Source organism: Zingiber officinale, chromosome 6A (assembly GCF_018446385.1).
Source record: "Zingiber officinale cultivar Zhangliang chromosome 6A, Zo_v1.1, whole genome shotgun sequence".
NCBI classification, from domain to species: Eukaryota; Viridiplantae; Streptophyta; class Magnoliopsida; order Zingiberales; family Zingiberaceae; genus Zingiber; species Zingiber officinale.
In genome coordinates, this window is record NC_055997.1 from 91970907 (window position 1) to 91990437 (window position 19531).

General features: G+C 39.6%; 2 protein-coding genes across 3 annotated transcripts; both read right to left on the reverse strand.

The window, feature by feature from the left end:
- Positions 1-8511: 8511 nt before the first annotated feature.
- Positions 8512-10091, reverse strand: LOC121996917 (probable methyltransferase At1g29790). 2 transcript variants are annotated; one of them, XM_042551077.1, is made up of 2 exons: positions 8804-10091; positions 8512-8709 (listed from the first exon to the last, which is right to left on the reverse strand). In XM_042551077.1, exons 1-2 carry the CDS (start codon positions 9967-9969, stop codon positions 8679-8681), a joined length of 1197 nt encoding a protein of 398 aa, XP_042407011.1. In that variant the 5' UTR covers positions 9970-10091; the 3' UTR covers positions 8512-8678. The 2 variants fall into 2 exon arrangements, with proteins under 2 accessions (XP_042407011.1, XP_042407012.1); XM_042551078.1 differs by having other exon boundaries at positions 8512-8718.
- A 95-nt stretch (positions 10092-10186) lies between these two features.
- LOC121996916 (ATPase family AAA domain-containing protein 3-B-like) lies at positions 10187-19480 on the reverse strand. Its single transcript, XM_042551076.1, has 8 exons — positions 18977-19480; positions 18795-18890; positions 17833-17943; positions 17447-17756; positions 15320-15410; positions 11466-11799; positions 11239-11387; positions 10187-10877 (listed from the first exon to the last, which is right to left on the reverse strand). Exons 1-8 carry the CDS (start codon positions 19286-19288, stop codon positions 10361-10363), a joined length of 1920 nt encoding a protein of 639 aa, XP_042407010.1. The 5' UTR covers positions 19289-19480; the 3' UTR covers positions 10187-10360.
- Between the last annotated feature and the right edge of the window lie 51 nt (positions 19481-19531).

Genomic DNA, 19531 nt, shown 5'->3' on the forward strand with positions numbered 1-19531 from the left:
TTTTAGTATTTCAAATTTATTTTCGATGTTGTGTTCTTTTGTTTTTCTTTTCCTTGTGATTTGATTGTTCTTTTTGGTTGACCTAAAGTTATTTAAGGAAATTAAATATTAGCTTTCCTTAAAAGACTTTGTCTAGGCGGTGGTGGTTGTTCCCATATCCAAGAAGGTCATGTGCCTCGCCATGCAGTCCTGGAAGCCAATTTTGGAAATTAATATTTAATGGAATTAATAACCTAGGTGATTTGGATCGAACGTGTTAAATTCCGTAGGAGATCCAAGTCTAAACCTAAAAGAACAAATAGATTAAACTTTGGATCAAACGTGTTAAGTTCCGCAGGCGATCCAAGTTTAATTTAAAATAACACATGGTAGCTAAGAAAAGGTTCAGACCTTTGTACAAAATTTTTGTACAGTGGAACCATTAGGTTTTTCGAGTAACAACCAACAGCCTTATCCATGAGAAGTGGTGCATTGAGACCTATTGAAAGTGGTCTGTTCGGATACATACACCCTGATTTTGACTATCACCTCACCATAACTTTTAGTGTCATCTCACCTTGACTTTGAGTATCTCATGATCTTGATTATTGATCTCATATTAACTTTGGGTCTACTCACCACATGCCATATCAATATTCAAAATCATCATGTCCCCTCGGATGGGTCTAGTGGCTAGCGCATGAGGTGTTACCACAATGAGGTCTGGGGTTCGAATCTCGGTAAAATCGAGGTAAATACCTCTCTTATGTGCTAGTCACTATTCCAAAGGCTAGTAGTCGTCCGTGATTTACCTCCTCCGTGTTGGCCCTGGGACGGATTGGCAGGGGCACTGGGGGTAAGCGTATTCATCTTTTGTCATAATATTCAAAATCATCCTTGAACAAAATCGAGTCATTAGACTTTAGAATACTTGTTAACAAGGTTTGCTATTCAACTTATCGTAGATTACTTACGAATAATGATTTCCATTGTTCAGTTGGTTTTGACTCTAGAAATACTTGTTAACAAGGTTTGTTATTCAACTTATTATTTCCAATGTTTAAGTTGGTTGATTTTTGATAGATATATATGTAGGAGGATCAGTGGCCGACTTGAAGGGGGGTTGGATAGATGGCACCCCCAAATACTCGCTTTCTACGTATTAGTTAGCATAGTGGAATACAAACAATACAAATACGAAAGCTAAGAAAGGAAACGCAAACCGCTAACACGTTCGTTTACGTGGTTCGGAGATAACTTGCTCCTACTCCACGGTTATCCGTAAGGTGGACGGTCCCTCAATCTATCATTGGATTAGTCCCCGGAAACTCCGGTAGCACAATCCTCCTTGTCGGTGGAGAAATCTCGCCACAACTCGATCAAGAACACTTAGATTGCTAGAGCACTAGATAACTACTAATTAGGCTTTAACCAAGTCTAATTTCATCACCTTGGTCGGCCATCCCAAGCTCCTTCTTATAGAGCTTGGAAGAAACCAGCAAGCTGATTTGCCAGTTACCAGTCGACTGGTCCTTGCACAAGTCGACTGGTCCTTGACTGGTGCCAGCCCAACGGCTCTCTACCAGTTGATTGCTACAGTGCCCCCGTTGACTGCTACAGTATCCATCGGGATTTTTCCCCGAGTACAATCTCTCACGCACTCGTACCCTCACGACTCACTTAACTCTTCTTTGCAGCCTTGACCTCTTGCCTTCAAGCCTACTTCCTTTGGCTCTCGTCCCTCGGATGCATCCAAGCCTGCGACTCGTCCCTTGATGTCATCATTTGCGTATGCCTCGAAGTCACTTCCCTCAGCCCTTGTCCTTGCTGCCTTGTCTACGGTCCCTCGGATGCTCCATCCTTCACCGGACCCGAAGCCATCAAGCTGAGTCATATATGTATCCTGCAAACCTGTACACTCACATACACATATCAAATAACAAAGGTAAACCTAACTTAAACCCTTTGCCCAAACACCAAAACATATGGTCACACGGACCATTGGGATTGCTCCAACAATCTCCCCCTTTTTGGTGTTTGACAATACGTTTAAGTTAGGGAAAACATATAGCAAATAAACATGTTAAAAAGAAACAATAGACTTACGTTGCCAAGGCTACACACTTGGACTTACACTGCCGAATGGACTTACGTTGCCAAGGCTATACACTTGGACTTACACCGCCGAATGGACTTACGTTGCCAAGGCTACACACTTGGACTTACACCGCCGAAACAAAATGCAACATGCATTGGAACCCATCCCAAGGCTCCCCCTACACCTAAGCCCCCCAATGAGCTAGGATTTTTCCACAGGGATTTTTAAGAACCTATCACAAGGCTCCCCCTACGTAAAGACACTTAAGATTTTCCCAACTAAACCTTACTTCTCTCCCTTTGCCTAACATCCAAAAAGCTCTCCAACAATATCCCAATTGTTGAAAACTTGTCGTCCAAACTGACCCTAAACTTATGTATTTATCCCTCATGGATCTCATACATCTAAACGAGTTGACACGGTCAAGAAAAACGCTAAAAAATAAGTTCAGGCTGGTATCAGTCGACTGCCCCTTAGTATCAGTCGACTGCCCCTTAGTATCAGTCGACTGCTCCCCTCGACACAACCTTACAGAAGCATTCTGTGGACGAAATCTATTGTTACCAGTCGACTGGTATCGGCACCAATCGACTGGTATCGATAAAATGAGCTTACAGAGACATTCTATGCTCAAAAATACTGTTACCAGTCGACTGGTATCTGTACCAGTCGACTGGTACCCTATTTCTGAAAAAATCAGTTTTTTCAAGCCAACTTCAGAAATGCACTAGAAATTCCCTAGTACTCCAAAAATCTCCAAATTTTGTGGAGAGATCTATTGTACCCTTGTCTACTTGGGAAAAATACATTACAAAATGTATCTATCACCAATCCCAAGATTGACATAAAATCTAAAACTAGCTAAATGGTTCAATTAAACTTTGACCTAAAGTCCTAGTTTTGGCTTCCTCTTGGTGTATTTGCCCATACCAACCCATAATGCATCCCAAGCATTGGTTTATATGGCATCTATACATCCAAAATCAATTATCATGCTATATGACCCTAAATGTCATATTTCTTGCATGAAACACAAACCATGTGTGCCAAATCCCTAGGTTTGACACTCAAGTCCGTCTCCAAACCATTTGACACACTCCATGGCTCCTCTAGACTCCCAAGTAGTACCCACCTGAGATCCATTTGCCATGGGTCCCAAATTGACTCTTTGAGCTCCCCTAGAGCCCTTAGCCTTAGCCACCTCCCTAGGTGACTCATCTATAATTGCTAGGCCACATCGGTGCACCTCCGGTGACACTTGGCCTACAAACCTAACCTTTTTAACCTTGGACACTTTGTCCTTGGTTAACTTCTTCTTACCTTTAAATGACTTTCCCTTGTCATTTATTGATTTCTCCTTGCTATAGTCATATGCAACCCTAGCATAAGACTTTCCCTTAGCATTGGAGACACTAGATCGGTATCCTAGACCCGATCTATCATTGTTGGGTCTTTGGCTACCCAACACCATACCTAAACCCTTAGATCCAACATTGAATCTTTCTAGGGTTTTCTCCAATTTATCAAGCTTTATCTTCAAAGCTTGATTTTCCCTTTCTAGGTTCCTAACCCTAGAATTGACTTGTCCATATTGGACATTCCTAGACCTACCCATTTTTCTAGGCATATGTCTCCCCTTCTTGGGATTAATGTCTTGGGTCTCCTTAGGTCTATCATTTCTAGCTTTATCATGAATTGGTCTCCTAGGGTTATAATCTACATTTACCCTATTTCTATCATGATATCTAAAGCCAAAATTATGCATGGGTAAATAATAGCAATTATTTCTAGCATACATGGAGGAATTTAAATTTGACTTCAAATTTAAATTAGGGTTTACCTTACCCTTTACCTTTGGAGCTCCCCCTTGACATGAGCATCCATTCTTCCTCCACTTCTTCTCCTCCTTCTTCAAATGCGCCAACTTTTTGATTTCTTTCTTCCTTGGGCATTTGGTGTGGTAATGACCCCGCTCACCACACGTGAAGCACACTATGTGCTTTTTCTCCTTCTTCTTCTTACAACTCAAATTAGATTCAAAATGAATTGAATTGAGTTTAGGAGATATCTCTTTCTTACCCAATGGATATCTACTCTTGTAATGTCCCTTCTCATTGCACCCGAAGAACACAATGTGATCTTTTGATTTTGCTTCGGTGGAGATGCTCACTAGGTTGATTTCCAAAACTTCTTCTTCTTCTTCACTTGTCTTGGATTCTTCTTCAACCTTTGAAGATGTATCCTCATCCACACTAGTGGATGACATTTCTTTTGTTAGAATGTATACTAAAAGCCTAGCTTTTGGTATAAAATATTTATCTAGAAATAAGAATCACATTGGTCAAATGTCTACATTTGTGATAAATGTAGTTGTTCAATTAATTTATATTGTAGATAACATGGTGTGTGGTGTCACACACAGAAGATCATGTTATCAGTACCTTATAAACAGTAGCTCACGACCATGATGGAAAGGAACAAACCATTGGAAGGTCGTAGTGTAATTAGGTGTTAGTTTATCTTAACTATATAATTACACTAGTACACTAAGAGTGTATTGAGTAGGATCATTAGAGGTCGTTTCTTTTATACTGACTTTATAAAGGAACAAAGACCTCAGTTATTATGGAAGTGTGTGCTCTTAATCCCAATATAATAACAAACACATATATTTGATATTTATTTCTTTAATTTATCAATGGGTGAGATTTAGTTCGATGAATCAATAAGCCCGATAAGTTGGGAAATGATATCACTTATAGTGTGTGTTGTTGATTATAGAAGGAAACTGTGTCCTAGTAATTTAGGTTGAGAATGTCCCCAAGAGGAGCTCATAAGGATTGTCATGTTAAACCCTGCAGGTGGACTTTGCCCGACATGACGATGAAGTTGAGTGGTACTACTCTTGGAGCTAGATATTAATTAAGTGAGTTGTCAGTAACTTACTTAATTAGTGGACATTTGTTATCTTAAACACAGGGAGACTAACACACTCATGATAAGAAGGAGCCCAAAATGTAATTTGGGATTGGTGCGGTAGTTCAATAATAGTTCTCTAGTGGAATGAATTATTATTGATAAAATTAAGTTGTGTGTTCGGGGCGAGCACGGGATGCTTAATTTTATCGGGAGACCAAAACCAATTCCTCCTCTCGGTCCCTATCGTAGCCTCTAGTATATAGAGATTTATACCCACCGCATATCCACCTTCTTACCCATCCAATGGGGTCGGCCAAGCTAGCTTGGAACCTAAGCTAGGGCCGGCCAAGACCAAGTGGATGAGCCATGTAGGTGGCCGGCCAAGGCTTGGGTCCCAAGCTTAGGTGGCCGACCACTAGAATATTAAAAAGGATTTTTATTAAAATTATTTCTTATGTGGATATCATGATTTTAAAAGAGAGTTTTAAAATTAAAAATTTCCTTTTATAGCTTTCTACAAAAGATTAAGAGAAGAGATTAATCTCTTTCCTTATTTTTAGTTTAAAAGGATGATTTTAATTTCTAGTAAAAACTTTCCTTATTTGTAAATCATCTACATGTTTAAAAGAGAGTTTAAAATTTGAAATCTTTCCTTATTTGTTGATTAAAGGAGGATTTTAAATTTTAAGAAAACTTTCCTTTTTAATCATGTTCATGATTTAAAAGAGAGTTTAAAATTAAATATTTTCTTTTATAAGTTTCTACAAAAGATTAAGAAAAGATTTGATATCTTTCCTTATTTGTAGATTAAAAGAGATTTTAATTTTTAGAGATAACTTTCTTTCCACATGTTTAAAAGAAAGATTTTAATTTATTAAATTTCCTTTTTATAAACCAATCATGAAGGGATAAAAAATTATTGGAGAAATTTTTATAAATTTTCGGAAGCAAATAAGGAAGTTTTAATTGGTGTTTAAAATTTTATTTGCTTGGACATTTATTTGTTGTAGCCGGCCATTGAAATTTGAAAAAAGAAAATTGTTTTAATTAAATAAATTTTCCTTTTCAATGGCAAAAGAATTAAGGAAGTTTTTATTAAATTTTCCTTATTTGCCAAGACCAATGATTATAAAAGAGGGGGTAGAGGAGGCTTCAAGGCGAAGAACTCTATTCTATTTTTCTCCCTCTTTTCCTTGGTGTGGTGGCCGGCCCTTCCCTTTCTCTTCTCTCCTCTTGTTGTGGCTGAAATCTATCATCTCTTGGAGCTTGGAGGATGTGGCCGGATCAAGGAAGGAGAAGGAGAGAAAGCATGCATCCCTTGGAGCTTGGTTGGTGGAAAATTCTTCATCCTTTGGAAGTTCTTGTGCTTGGCCGAAACTTGAAGGAAGAAGGAAGAAGGTGCCTAGGTGGTTCTCATCTCGGAAGATCGTTGCCCACACAACGTTCGAGGTTAGAAGAGGAATACGGTAGAAGATCAAGAGGTCTTTCTAAAAGGTATAACTAGTAATTTTTCTTTCTGCATCATACTAGTTATTTTTGGAAATAATATTAAATACAAGAGACATACGATTCTAGTGTTTCGAATTTGTTTTCGATATAGTGTTCTTTTGTTTTTCTTTTCGAAAGAATACTAACACGCTCGTTTACGTGGTTCAGAGATAACTTGCTCCTACTCCACGGCTATCCGTAAGGTGGACGATCCCTCAATCTGTCGGTGGATTAGTCCCCGGAAACTCCGGCAACACAATCCTCCTTGTCGGTGGAGAAACCTCGCCACAACTCGATCAAGAACACTTGGATTGCTAGAGCACTAGATGACTACTAATTAGGCTTTAACCAAATCTAATTTCGTCACCTTGGTCGGTCATCCCAAGCTCCTTCTTATAGAGCTTGGAAGAAATCAGCAAGCTGATTTGCCCGTTACCAGTCGAGCCCAACGGCTCTCTACCAGTCGGTTGCTACAGTGCACCAGTCGACTGCTACAGTACCCATTGACTGCTACAGTACCCATCGGGATTTTTCCCCGAGTACAATCTCTCATGCACTCGTACCCTCACAACTCACTTAACTCTTCTTTGCAGCCTTGACCTCTTGCCTTCAAGCCTACATCCTTTGGCTCTCGTCCCTCGGATGCATCCAAGCCCGCGACTCGTCTCTTGATGTCATCTTTCGTGTATGCCTCGAAGTCGCTTCCCTCGACCCTTGTCCTTGCTGCCTTGTCTACGGTCCCTCAGATGCTCCATCTTTCACCAGACCCGAAGCCATCAAGCTGAGTCATATGTGTATCCTGCAAACCTGCACACTCACATACATATATCAAATAACAAGGGTAAACCTAACTTAAACTCTTTGCTCAAATACCAAAGCATATGGTCACACGGATCATTGGGATTGCTCCAACAATATATCCTTAAAAAAAAAATTCTTCCACTCCCTAACTAACTTAATAATTAGGGGTGTAAATGAGTCAAGCCGCTCATGAGCTATTCGAACTTCGATTCGATAAAAGCTCGTTTGAGCTTGTTTAATTAGGTTCGTTAAGATAAACAAACCAAGTTCAAGCTTCATAATATTCGACTCGTTAGCTCGTGAACATGTTCGTTAAGCTCATGAATCAATTTTTAAATAAAAAAATAATAGTTTTGATATTGAATTTATAGATTTTACACTCTACTTATGAAAAACATAGATAAATATATTAAATTTATTTATTAGAATAAAATTTTAAATTTTAACAAGCATATTATAATTTTTTTAAAATATATAATTTAATTTTTAATGAATATTTAAATTTATAATTTATATTTATTAAGTTCGTTTAGGTTCGATAAAAACTCGAATAAGCTCGTGAGCCATGAATATATTCATTAAATAAAACTCGAGCTCAGCTCGATTATAAACGAATCAAATTTAAATATCCAAGAGTTAGACTCAACTCGATTACACCCCTATTAATAATCAATTATAAATTAATTTCATAATTTATCTTCCTTTATATTATCTAACATCCAGCATAATCCCCTTGTCTACCATACCTTGTCTACCATAAATAATGATTCCTTAAAAAGTCATGCGTGAGTTCGATCGTATGCAACTACCAACCTGTGCTCTATTTTAAATTTTCATTTAATTAGAATTTAATGCTATACACGACCCAAATTCGATCTTACCTCACCTTCTCTCCATTCATGTCAGAGCATGAAGCGTTGACCCTGTTCCTTCATTGTTTAATTTTCCAATCAGCGTTGACAATCTCGAAATGTATTTATAATCTTTTTATTTTTTAAAAACATGTTGCTCACTGTCCAGTTTGTGTAGATTTTAAACGACCTTGTGTAGTTGTGTTGTGAAATGGACACCATTAATACCTTAAATTATCCATTAGTGATTATATTAATCAAAACAATGTAGCGGACCTAAGAAAACGGCCGTTTAAATAAACCACTATCTCTCAATTTATCCGCTAGTAGAAAATTTACTGATCGATTCGAAGAATAAAATTTCTCAAATAATAATAATAAATAAGTCAAACAATTCCAATTAATTAAACCCACTTTTAAAAATAAGTGTCGGTGCTTGCTTCGATGAATTCAATTACGTAGCGGTACCATCACCGCCTGGTAATCGTTCCGCGTTAGGTGAGTAGAGCAGAGGGAGATCCCCGTGAGTGTTCTACGTCGAACTACCACCTCTTTTCTTCCACAGAACCAGATCTTCAATTTCTTTCCATGGATGATAGTGGTTGCGATTTAGATCGATGTTACTTTACTATGACCAAGAAAAATAACGAGAAAATTCGTCGCTCACCTAGTTGGAAGAAGCCTTGATTCCAGAGAAAGAGGAAATCGCAATGGCTTTTGGAGGAGGGCGGTGAGGTACACCTCCCCGTTCTTGAGGCCGCGGGTGTCGGTCTTGTCGGCCACGGCCCACTTGATACGGCGGTAACCGAGACGCGTGATGATGGGGGCGTACACGGCGTCCAGGTCGCCGCCACGGCAGAAGAAATGGTCCACCCACAGCATCCCGCCGGCGCGAAGCACCCGGTCGGCGTCGTACAGCAGGAACTCCAAGGCCGGCACCGGGATCCACCGGTTCACGGCGTGGCCCGTGCGCACCAGATCCAGAACCCCGTCCTGGACCGGGAACCGCTGCTGCAGCGGCGCGTGCATCGGAACCACCGCCCGGAGAGCGGCCGCCTCGCTGTAGGGCGCCCCCAGATCCAGCGTGATGGTCAGCAACGTGGCATTGGCGAGCCGCCGGAGCTGCGCCGCGAGAGTGCCGGTGCCGCCGCCGACGTCGAGGCCGAGGCGTATCGGGGCGGAGCCGGAGGATCTGGCGAGGCTGAGTAGCTGGGTGAGGGAGATATCGAGGACGGAGTGGGCGGAGAGGAAACGAATCGATTCGACCTTGGGGTCGAAGCCGAGGGAGGCGGGGAGGCAGGAAAAGGAGCGGCAGGAAGCGGAGGAAGGCCAGAGGACGGCGGCGTCGGGAAGGGGGGCGAAGGCATCGGAAGGGAGTGAGGTTGGAGGGTTCGGGGCGGTGGGGGAGAAGCAACGACGGCGAGGGAGTGGGTGGCAACCGCGGAGGATAAGGGCCTCGGCGAGGCCGCGAGCGTCGTCGTGGGGGCAGGCTGTGTAGGGGGTGTAGTTCATGTAGCGGTGGAGGAGGTCGGGGTGGTCGGAGCAGGCAGAGGCGAAGGGGGCGATGCGAGCATAGACAAGAAGCTCCGGCGGAGGCGCGGTGCGGGAGGAGGCGGAAGTGGAGGAGGAGTTGGAGCGAAGGCGGGTGAGGTGGGAGATAGTGGCGCGGATGGCGTAGAGCTGATGGAGGAGGTGGTCAGGGACGTCGGGGGAAGCGGAGTTAGTTGCGACGGTAGGGAGGCCTCGAATGGAGGAGAGATGATAGAGGGAGAGGATATTGGTGGCAACCGTGGCGAGCAAGAGAAGAAGGTAGAGGCCCATTCCGACCGCCATAGCCTCGCTTGCTCTCTCACTCGTAGAGTCGAAATCAAGGCATTAACTTTCAGGTGTGGCGGTTGATAACTAATAACTGGTAATGGCAATGTGAGGGCTGAAGAGAAATCCCGTGACTGAAGCTGGGCAGAATTATAATGCCTCATGTGACGCTATCTCGCCGCCATGATTTGGATTTGTCTGCTGTTAAAGTTGAATATAATACTAACAGTAAACATACGAATTATCATGCCTTCTGGGAAAAATCTCATTAAAATCCCCACAGGTAAACTACATTATGATGAATAGCAGGCAGTATCGAGGATAGAGCAACACCTCAGCATCTATAAAAAAAATTATGAAAAATAGCAGAGAAATACAAGATACAGTAGGCAGAAAGCCACCTAAAGCATTACATGCTTTTCCCAAGAGTCTCGGAACCAGCAAGCTTTCTCCTCTGCTGATGTTCTGCAACTTTATAATCCACAACCTCCCGAAACAACTCAGAATTCAATTCGCACTCTTTGCTTCCATAGACAGCGGCCTGAACACTGGCCATCAGCTTCGCAATTTCCCTACCAGAAAATCCTTCAATCTTGGCAGCAGCTTCTCGAATCACCTCGTCTGATATGCCTTTGATGACTATTTTCTCCTGTTGTGGCCGGAATAAACTAAACCAACCAGACTTGCTCTGCCCAGCCTTGGCAATATATTTGTCCAGATACAACTTGAGCAATTTGCATCGCTCTTCTTCCCCGGGCAATGGGAATTCAAGTACCTCATCAATGCGATCTGCAACAGCAGAGTCAAGATCGCCAGGTCGGTTGGTGGCTAGGACAAGCACAATGTCCTTCGATTGGTCCCCAGTGCGGAAAAGGAGAGCATTAAGAGCACTCCTTTGGGCTTCACTCATGTAGGTCTTATTGCGCCTGAAAAATAAAAAGCTCATTTCAAGTCTTTTATATTTCTAAACAAATATCCCGAGACTGCCTATGTAAAGGGAAAGCAAAATATAGAGAACAATATATACGTGAACCACTGAAACAGAGAAGACAGCAGAAACCAAAAATTGATATATGTACTTGGAGATTATGGAGCAAGTAACAAAGTGAATTTTTAGCGAATGCAGGAGCCTAGATGATCGTATAGTTAACATGTCTTGGGATTCCAAGACACAAAAGGCAACCCAATGCAAATCGTGGCAATGTGCCTCGGCTAAAAAATTTGACTAACTGACAAATTCCACATTATAGTTTCATAAAGTACAATATAAAGAGAAAGATGACTTACTCACACAGGAATGCATCCGCCTCATCGATGAAAAGAAGCAAACCTCTTTTGGATTTCTTGGCCCAATCAAACAATTGATGTATTTTGGTCACGGCTTGTGAACCCAATGGTGCAACGTCACCTCCAGTCATCAATGCATAATCTAGGCCCTGGAGAAAAATCAAGCACCACGTAAGTGCAACTGACTTTACAAGTATTTCTCAAAATGGACAATCATAGTGACATACAGATTTTTGAGATAATTCTCGTGCGGCCATAGTCTTTCCTGTACCAGGGGGGCCATAAAAGAGCATGTTACGAAATGGAGCCTGATGAGTCTTTGTGTTTGCAGTTGCATTGGCAAGTTGTTCGATTCTTTTTTGGAGGGATGGATGGAGAATTACATCACCTAAACCATGTCCCTTCTTTCCTGAATCTTTCCCTTTCAATTTGTTTGATGCAGAGCTAACAACCCGAGAGAAAAAACCAGACCAGGGGTATTTTCCTCGGGATGACTCTCTGATTAGTGATGGTTGACCCAAGATTCGGTCAACATATCCCCAGACAACTCTTGCACCTTCTCTGACAATTAATTATGACATAAAATATAAACAGAGATTCTAGATTAAGCAGGACTCAATTATAACAAGCAAAGAGGTCCAATAACTGCAGAGTAGCAATCTTAAAAGCATTGCAAGAACCATGTTTCACAACCAAACACAAAATCAGGAAAACCAGAGGCAATCATGTGGGAGCTTATTACAAGAAAGATTCAAGTTGAAGAATATTAACTAGCTTAAGTTTGCTGGAAACTTTCAGTTATTTTTTCTGAGATTGTTTTGAACTTTTTGTGCATGTTTTGCAATATGCACACTGGTAACTCAGAATTGTCGGATGAGATTTAAGTCATTAACTATAAATTTATCATCACTGTAATATCTCAGTTTTCTCTGGTTCTTTAGATTTTACCCTCTTCACAAAAAAACTATCATCGCCACAAAAACAATACTAGAACTTCACATCATCGACCTATTGAAGATCCAAATATATTTCATACTACTTTAAGTTTTTTTAATATTTAAGTTATTTTTAGTATTTAAGGTATTTTTTGTAATTTCTGTCTTTCAGATTTTGAGTCCATTTAGAATTTTGAGTTCATTAAGAATTGTTTCTTTCTTTTATGATTTCTTTCCTTTCTTTGTGTATTAGGATTTGGACTCTATATAAACAATTGTTTGAGTTGATGTAAAACAAGTTCTTTTTTATTAATAATATTTTCGACAATGTCGTCTATTTTCTGATTTCCTAGTATTCTTCTTCGAATCAACAGGTTGTAGAAGATTCCTTCCGATATTCATACACGAATCAATAGATAAAAGTTGACTCAGTTCGACTGAGGAAGCCTCGCACCATGAACGTAGCACCTAAGATGAGATACTCGAAGATAGACAAGTCAAAGAGTTATCTCAGCGTCTAGCGGTGCAAGATCTTGAAGATCATGAGTTATATGATCAAGGTTGTGACAGAGAGATTCCGACTGAGGAAGCCTCATACTATGATCGTATTGCCCGAGAACCTAAAGGTAGTAAGTTCTTTTATTTTAATTTGGAAAAAAAACCTTAAAAAAGATGTGGACGACAAGATCAAAATAATCGGTGATTCAATTTACGATGAAAACAAGACCGAGTCAACTAGCGAGCAAGCTTATGACGATGACGAGGTGAATGAAGTTGTTGAAGTTGTTGACGACAAAGATGCATATCAAACTTTTTCTAGAGTGATTGAGAATGCAAATGTCATAATGGCTACTTATGAAGATGCCCTTCTCGATGATGTCCAAGTTTACCTAGAAAAGGGAACACTGGACCTTTTCTACTAGATGGCATGGTTGGCCTTTCACTTTGACTAACTTTGCTAAGATGTACACAACTAAGTTTGGAGTTGACGAGACCAAGATGATGGAGAGGCTTTGGGGTTTGAATTTCTTTGACCCGGCCACTAAGCAATGGACTACTAAGAGTAGTGGGTCTCCCCCATGTAAATGTGGATTCATTCAATTCTGTTACGAGCAAATTAAGCAGATTATTGCCACCTACATGAATGATTTGAAGGATAAGTTATGGCCAATGCTGCAAAAGCTTGGTGTCACCATGAAGTCAGATGAGATAGAGTTGATTGGAAAGGCATGAAGAGGGGCATGCAGGCTTGGTAGCCGGCAAGTAGTGCCCTTCTTAAAATGATGATCTTCCACCTTCCTTCTCCTTCCCAAGGCACAGAAGTATCATGTGGAGAACTTGTACGAAGGTCCACTTGATAATATATATGCCAATGCAATCATAAATTGAGATCCAGAGGGCCCTCTTATGTTGTATGTCTCAAAGATGATTCCAGCCGGCAGGTTCTTTGCTTTTGGTCAAGTTTTATGTGGAAAGGTTTCAACGGGTACGAAAGTAAGGATTATGGGGCCCAACTATGTTCCAGATCAGAAGAAAGATTTGTGCATTAAGACTGTGACATTGCCGTGAACTGTTATCTAGATTAGGGATGACAATTTCCTTCGAAGCCGATAGAGAATCCGACATCCAACCCGAATGGAGGGTATGGAGGAATTTTTTGGACCCAATTAATAATTGGGTATGGAGATTTTCGGATACAGGTATGGAGGTGAGTCTAGTAAAATTACTCATATCCGACCTGAATATCTAATTAAATTAAATTATATATATATATATATATTCATTTCACCAACAACCAATTAAAGGAAAAAGATACGAAAATAAATCTAATCTTCTTCTCCTTCTCAACTTCTACCCTCGTAACCTATAGATATTTATTTTGTTTTTGTTGAATTATATTTTTTTGGATATGATAGTAATTCTAATATACTTTTGTTGAATATGGTAGTCGGATGAAATGAAGAAAATTATTAGTATAGACTGATGGGGATGGGGATGGGGATGGATATCCATCCTTCGATGGGTATAGGGATGTGATGAAAGTTGAATACCTGATAGGGATAGGGGCGAGGATAGGGATGGATATAATAAATAGGGATGGCGATAGAAGATATGAACTCCAACCCAAATCCGACTCATTGTCATCCCTAATCTGGATGGGCAAGAAGCAAGAATTTGAGGAGGATGTTCCTTGTGGAAATAAGGTGGCCATGGTTGGCTTGGACCAGTTCATTCGAAGAATGCTATTTTGAAAATTGCCAAGTTGATTACGAAGAATGCTATTTTGAAGATTGTCAAGTTTATGTCAGATGATCTTCCTTGGGATACCACCTGATATTATTCTATACTGAGGACAAGTAGTTTTCAAATCTAGGGCGACTGATGCAAGAGGATCAAAAAATCTTTCATACTATTTTTAATAATTTTTGAGTTTTTTTCGTATTTAAGGTATTTTTAATATTGAAGATATTTTTGGTAATCTCTATCTTTTGTTTTTTGGATTTTGAGTCCATTTAAGATTTTTAGGATTTTGAATCCATTAAGATTTTTTCCTATCTTTTAGGATTTATTTTCTTTCTTTGTGTACAATGGGTTTGGAGTTTATATAAACAATTGTTTGAGTTGACATAAAAAAAAATTGCATTAATAATATTTTCAACAGTGTCGTTTGTTTTCCTATTTCCTAATATTCCTCCTCAAATCAACAAGTTGTAGAAGATTACTTCCGATATTCTTGCACAAGTCAATGGATTCAATAGCCCACAACATAATTGTTATCCCGTCCGGCATCGATTTTGCTATTAAATCGACAACTTAAATAAAAGATTAAAAACTCATTCAAGTTTATAAATCTAAGAAGCCAATTTGTCTAAGAATACACTTTATAACTATATAGTATTAGTTTATTGTCTGATACACAAGCTGATAATCTATTTGACAGATATGATTGATACTAGACGTAAATGCACTCTTACATAGACTGGCAAGCATTACCACAAATCTAGTTTAAAAGAAAACTGCATCGAACATTTTGAATATAGTTGGATCTACTGGCTAGGAAAAATAAAGTAAAATCATTTGCATTCAGTTTCTCAAAAAACTTTTCAAGCACATAGGATAGGTCTTCCATTTAACCATTCATTTACCTTGTTGTGTAAACCCCCGCAGCAAGAGCAGTTACACCTCCAACAGCTACAATCAACTTGTTCTGGTCGGTGAGTATCGCTCTTAAGCCACCTGAACAGCATTGAATTTGAATATAGAGTTTAATTATGATTGGAAATGTAAGTAGAAGTTAAAAGAACAAACAGAGATGCATTAAAAATGCCATCTGACATATTTGCAAATTGAACACATGAAAGAGAAATGACAGGAAATCCTTATCAAACATAAATCTAGTAGAATACCTTAAATCATAATTTAAACAAGATATATCAGACATAAAGGAAATTTCTCCATCACAATTCTAAAGAAGTTAAATGTTATTCTCCAAGAATTGTGCAAGGCAATTAGAAAATGAGGTAGCGAAAATGTTAGTGTAGCTTCAATAGATTATAAAATAGAATAACATAGATTAAATATGATATGGACAATTTTAAAGACACTTAATAGATTCTTGAGTTGCCATGTTGGGAGTGAGACCTCAAAGCCTCTTGTTAGCATAATAAAAAATAATTTAAAACATCTATATATGACTTGTAAAATACCTTGTACAGAATTTAATAAGGGGGATAACATCCATACATTCATATCCAAATAGCTAGGACAAACACAGATTGTCGGTGTTGATTTTGTGTTTAAATACTGCACTCAGCAAAGGGATAACTAATTGAATTCATACTAGCAGTGAAGTAAATCCCCATCAGCAATTTAATAATGGTATAGCTATTGGTGATAAGTTTTGTTTTAGAAGCTCTGGTCCACATCCATCATCAACACTTTTAAAGAGACATTAAACGGTGTGCTCATCAAAAGACATCTGAACGCAAAATACTACAGCTGTAAACCAACATTAGCAGATCTTATAATATTATAAAATCTGGCAGCACGTTCAATATCACAAGCTCAAGTTCCAGTCAGTTTATGGCCAAGGAATTAAAGCAAAGGCAGAAAAATGTTGAGAGTTGAACATTTCATTACACCAAACAAAATAAAATTCCCAGAATATAAAATCCTCTCCACAGTACTAAGTTCCTAGTTCCTGACAGTTATAGAAATCAAAAAATTGCAAAAGTGAAAGAGAACATCAAGATCAACCAAATAAATGATAAACAAAAAATTCAAAATATATCATAATAGCATTATGCTCTCCTTTTAAGTTATTAAAATGGAAATGATATGAAGACATTGATTTTTAAAATGAGAACACTATGAAAAAGGGGGAATTTTGCAGTCCAAAGCATGCACGTATGCATGTTGCATAAACTGAGCTGATTAGATAAGCATAAAGAGAATTCCCGTGACGTGCCTTTTCTCATATGTTTCAATTATCATAGCCCCATTAGATATTGGAAGCAGTATTTGAAGCATTGTGAATGCAATCGTGTCAAATAAAAAATCAACCGTGAGTATAATCATCAGATAAACAACTCACCCACATACATGGTCACAACAAATTTTGCAAGGAAGCAATAATTATAGAAAGCCTAATTAGGTTTGTTAGCATGAGTCAACTGACAATACTAATTTGGTGGCACTAATTAGGTTTGTAAACTACCCTGGTTGGATTTTAGCAGAAACCAAACCCTGATTAGAATCTTTCAAGTCAGGAGGTAAAATCAATCTGATCAGATTCAAGTCAGCTGGGTTTCATTTGTTCTATTTCCAATATATTAAATGATCATAGGGCCAACTCGACTCAAAATCAAGAAGAATTAAGCTTGTCAAAGGTCTTCTTTGGAAATTTCTAAGTATTTTTTATAGTTAAACATTTATGTAATTCTTCTACAACTAAAATCTAGTCCGGTAATACATAATGACTGACCACAGAACCTGAACTGAATGTTCAAAAAATGTTGACACGAAACTCAACTCTTAACCTTTGAATCCAGACAAGCCAGATTCTTTGGAAACCTCTATGTCCAAATAACATAACACTCATGTGAGCACAGTATCTCATTAAATTAAAATAACAGGCTAATACAAGTATATTATAGAGAATGATCTGGTATCAAGAAGCATCAATAGAACAGTTAACTGCAAAACTTATCCAGGAATCTGAGACAATGACCTTGGAATCATCCTTTAGCACTTCGAAAGCATTAACATTGTACCTCCAATATGGTCAAAGGTTGTATTAATTGCTGATATCCACTTCTCTCTCTCAGCATTTGCCCGTTCTATCAACATTCTTTTGTTTACTTCTTCAGCTAGTTTTGCTTCATGTGCTCTTCCTTCAGCTTCTGCCAATGCTTTCACTCTGATAGTTTCACGTTCAATCTCTGCCTTTTCTCGCTCTGTCTGTCTACGCTGTGCTTGAATCTGTTCCTCTGTAGCACGACGAATCTGTTCTTGTCTAATTGATGATTCTTCTTGCAATTTCACAAGCTCTTGATTTCTTGCCCTTTGACTCTCATGCTCTGCCTGCATAAAGAAACAAAACAGAATTAACATAAGGAAATTTGAATATATATATATATATATATATATATCAGTTTACCTGCATTCTCTTTCTTGCTAATTCATCTTCATATCGAGCCATTTGAGCCTTTGTTTGGGCCTGTTGTTGGACTAACTTTTTCTGTTCCTCATAGATTACCCTTTGCCTGTCCTGCAAGACGGTGACATCAGCAACAAATAAAGAAATTTTCAATATGCTAATCTTATTAAATAGAAGTTGGGGAATGAAGTACGTATAACCCATATCAAAATAATTTCGAGATGTGTGAAATGATAATCAAACAAATAGTGTGAGGTGAACAAATAAAGCAAGATGTGATATCAGCTACAAATAAAGCAAACTTCAATATGCAAATCTCAATTCAAAGTTTAAACATGAAGTCTGTATGACAACCCATTTCATCTATTAGAACATGAGAATTTTGAGAAGTGCATGTTAATGAAACAAATATTATGTGCAGCAAACAGGATGATCTCAGAAGGTGATCAACTAGTGTTCTAGTTATTCCTCCTAAGCTATTTGGAGCATTCTGTACACAATTGATCAGGAAGGACCTCCATTGTAGATAGCATACCAAGAAAAAATTCTAATAGGATGTGCAAATCCTTGCCTGAAGCTGTTCAACAGGAGTTAATATTAGAATAAAAATTCCAAATTACATGTCCCTTGACACCTCATAGTTAACCGACAAGGTATTTACCTTATGACAGTTAATGATACACATTGGCAATTAATTATCTTCTCACATGTTTTCTTGTACTTGCGGTTGACAGCAAATCCAGAAATGATGAGATGAATGTCTTGTAGAAATAAAACAAATTTGAAAAGATGCCACAATTAGTCTTTCCTTACAAGGACCAATGTAAGTTACTATGAAGGGCTAACCAGTTAAGATATATGAAGTATTCTATCCACGGAGGAGCAAGAATCTATGGGATGCAGCTCAAACTAAGCAGTCAGGATTGACAAAAAATTGAGATATTCCCAAATTGGAATCTTACAGTTTCATGCTGAGCTTGCAAGGCCTGAAACTCTGCCTTCTTTGCCGCCGACTCTTCTTGCCTTGTCTCTTCTTGTTTCTTCAATAACTCAAACACCTAACACCCCGGAAGGCCAAGAAAAGGAGTAAAGTGACATCTTTCAAAATTTTGGAAAAGAAACACCGAATATGATCGCTACACACCTTTTTAGCCTGCGACGAATTGTTGATCTCCCGCAAGGCCTTGGCCCCCCGCTCCAGGGCCTCCGGATCGAAACCCGCGGCAGAAGTGCGAGGATTGTCGTTACGAACACGAGGCTCCTCCTTCGGCGGGGCCTCAGCCGGATGCGGAGGCGGCGGACCAGGTCGGGCAGAGTCGGAAGCTGGAGGAGCAGGCGGAGATGGATTGGAGAATGGAGGGAACCTGAAGGAGCCGCCGTCGGCGTAGGCATGCTCCACCGCGAGGGCTGCCGAAGCGACGGCGGAGGCCAACATTGCCGACCGAAAACCCGCCATGTGAAGGCGAGGACCGAAGGGAGGCGGCGGAGGGCGATGGATGGAAGGCGAGAAGAGCGGCCGAGATTTATGAACGTTCGGAACAGGCAGACGGAATGTGGACCGGGAGAGGAAGACGCTCGGCAGGGTTTACGTTGGCGGCTTCATGGTCTAGGGTTTATCACGAAATGGGTTTGTGGACTCCAGGCTGCTTTCTTGGGTAACAAGTCAATTGATTTTATATGGTGCCCATATGACTCGATA

Excerpts from the sequence above, each read along its gene's own strand:
- LOC121996916 (XM_042551076.1), bottom strand. The coding sequence starts at position 19,288 with ATGGCGGGTTTTCGGTCGGCAATGTTGGCCTCCGCCGTCGCTTCGGCA. Across the intron at positions 18,891-18,976 it reads ATTCGTCGCAGGCTAAAAAG|GTGTTTGAGTTATTGAAGAA; the intron begins GTGTGTAGCGAT and ends CCGGGGTGTTAG. Across the intron at positions 17,944-18,794 it reads TGCAAGCTCAGCATGAAACT|GACAGGCAAAGGGTAATCTA; the intron begins GTAAGATTCCAA and ends ACCGTCTTGCAG.
- LOC121996917 (XM_042551077.1), bottom strand. The coding sequence starts at position 9,969 with ATGGCGGTCGGAATGGGCCTCTACCTTCTTCTCTTGCTCGCCACGGTT. Across the intron at positions 8,710-8,803 it reads TCAAGGCTTCTTCCAACTAG|ATCTGGTTCTGTGGAAGAAA; the intron begins GTGAGCGACGAA and ends AAGAAATTGAAG.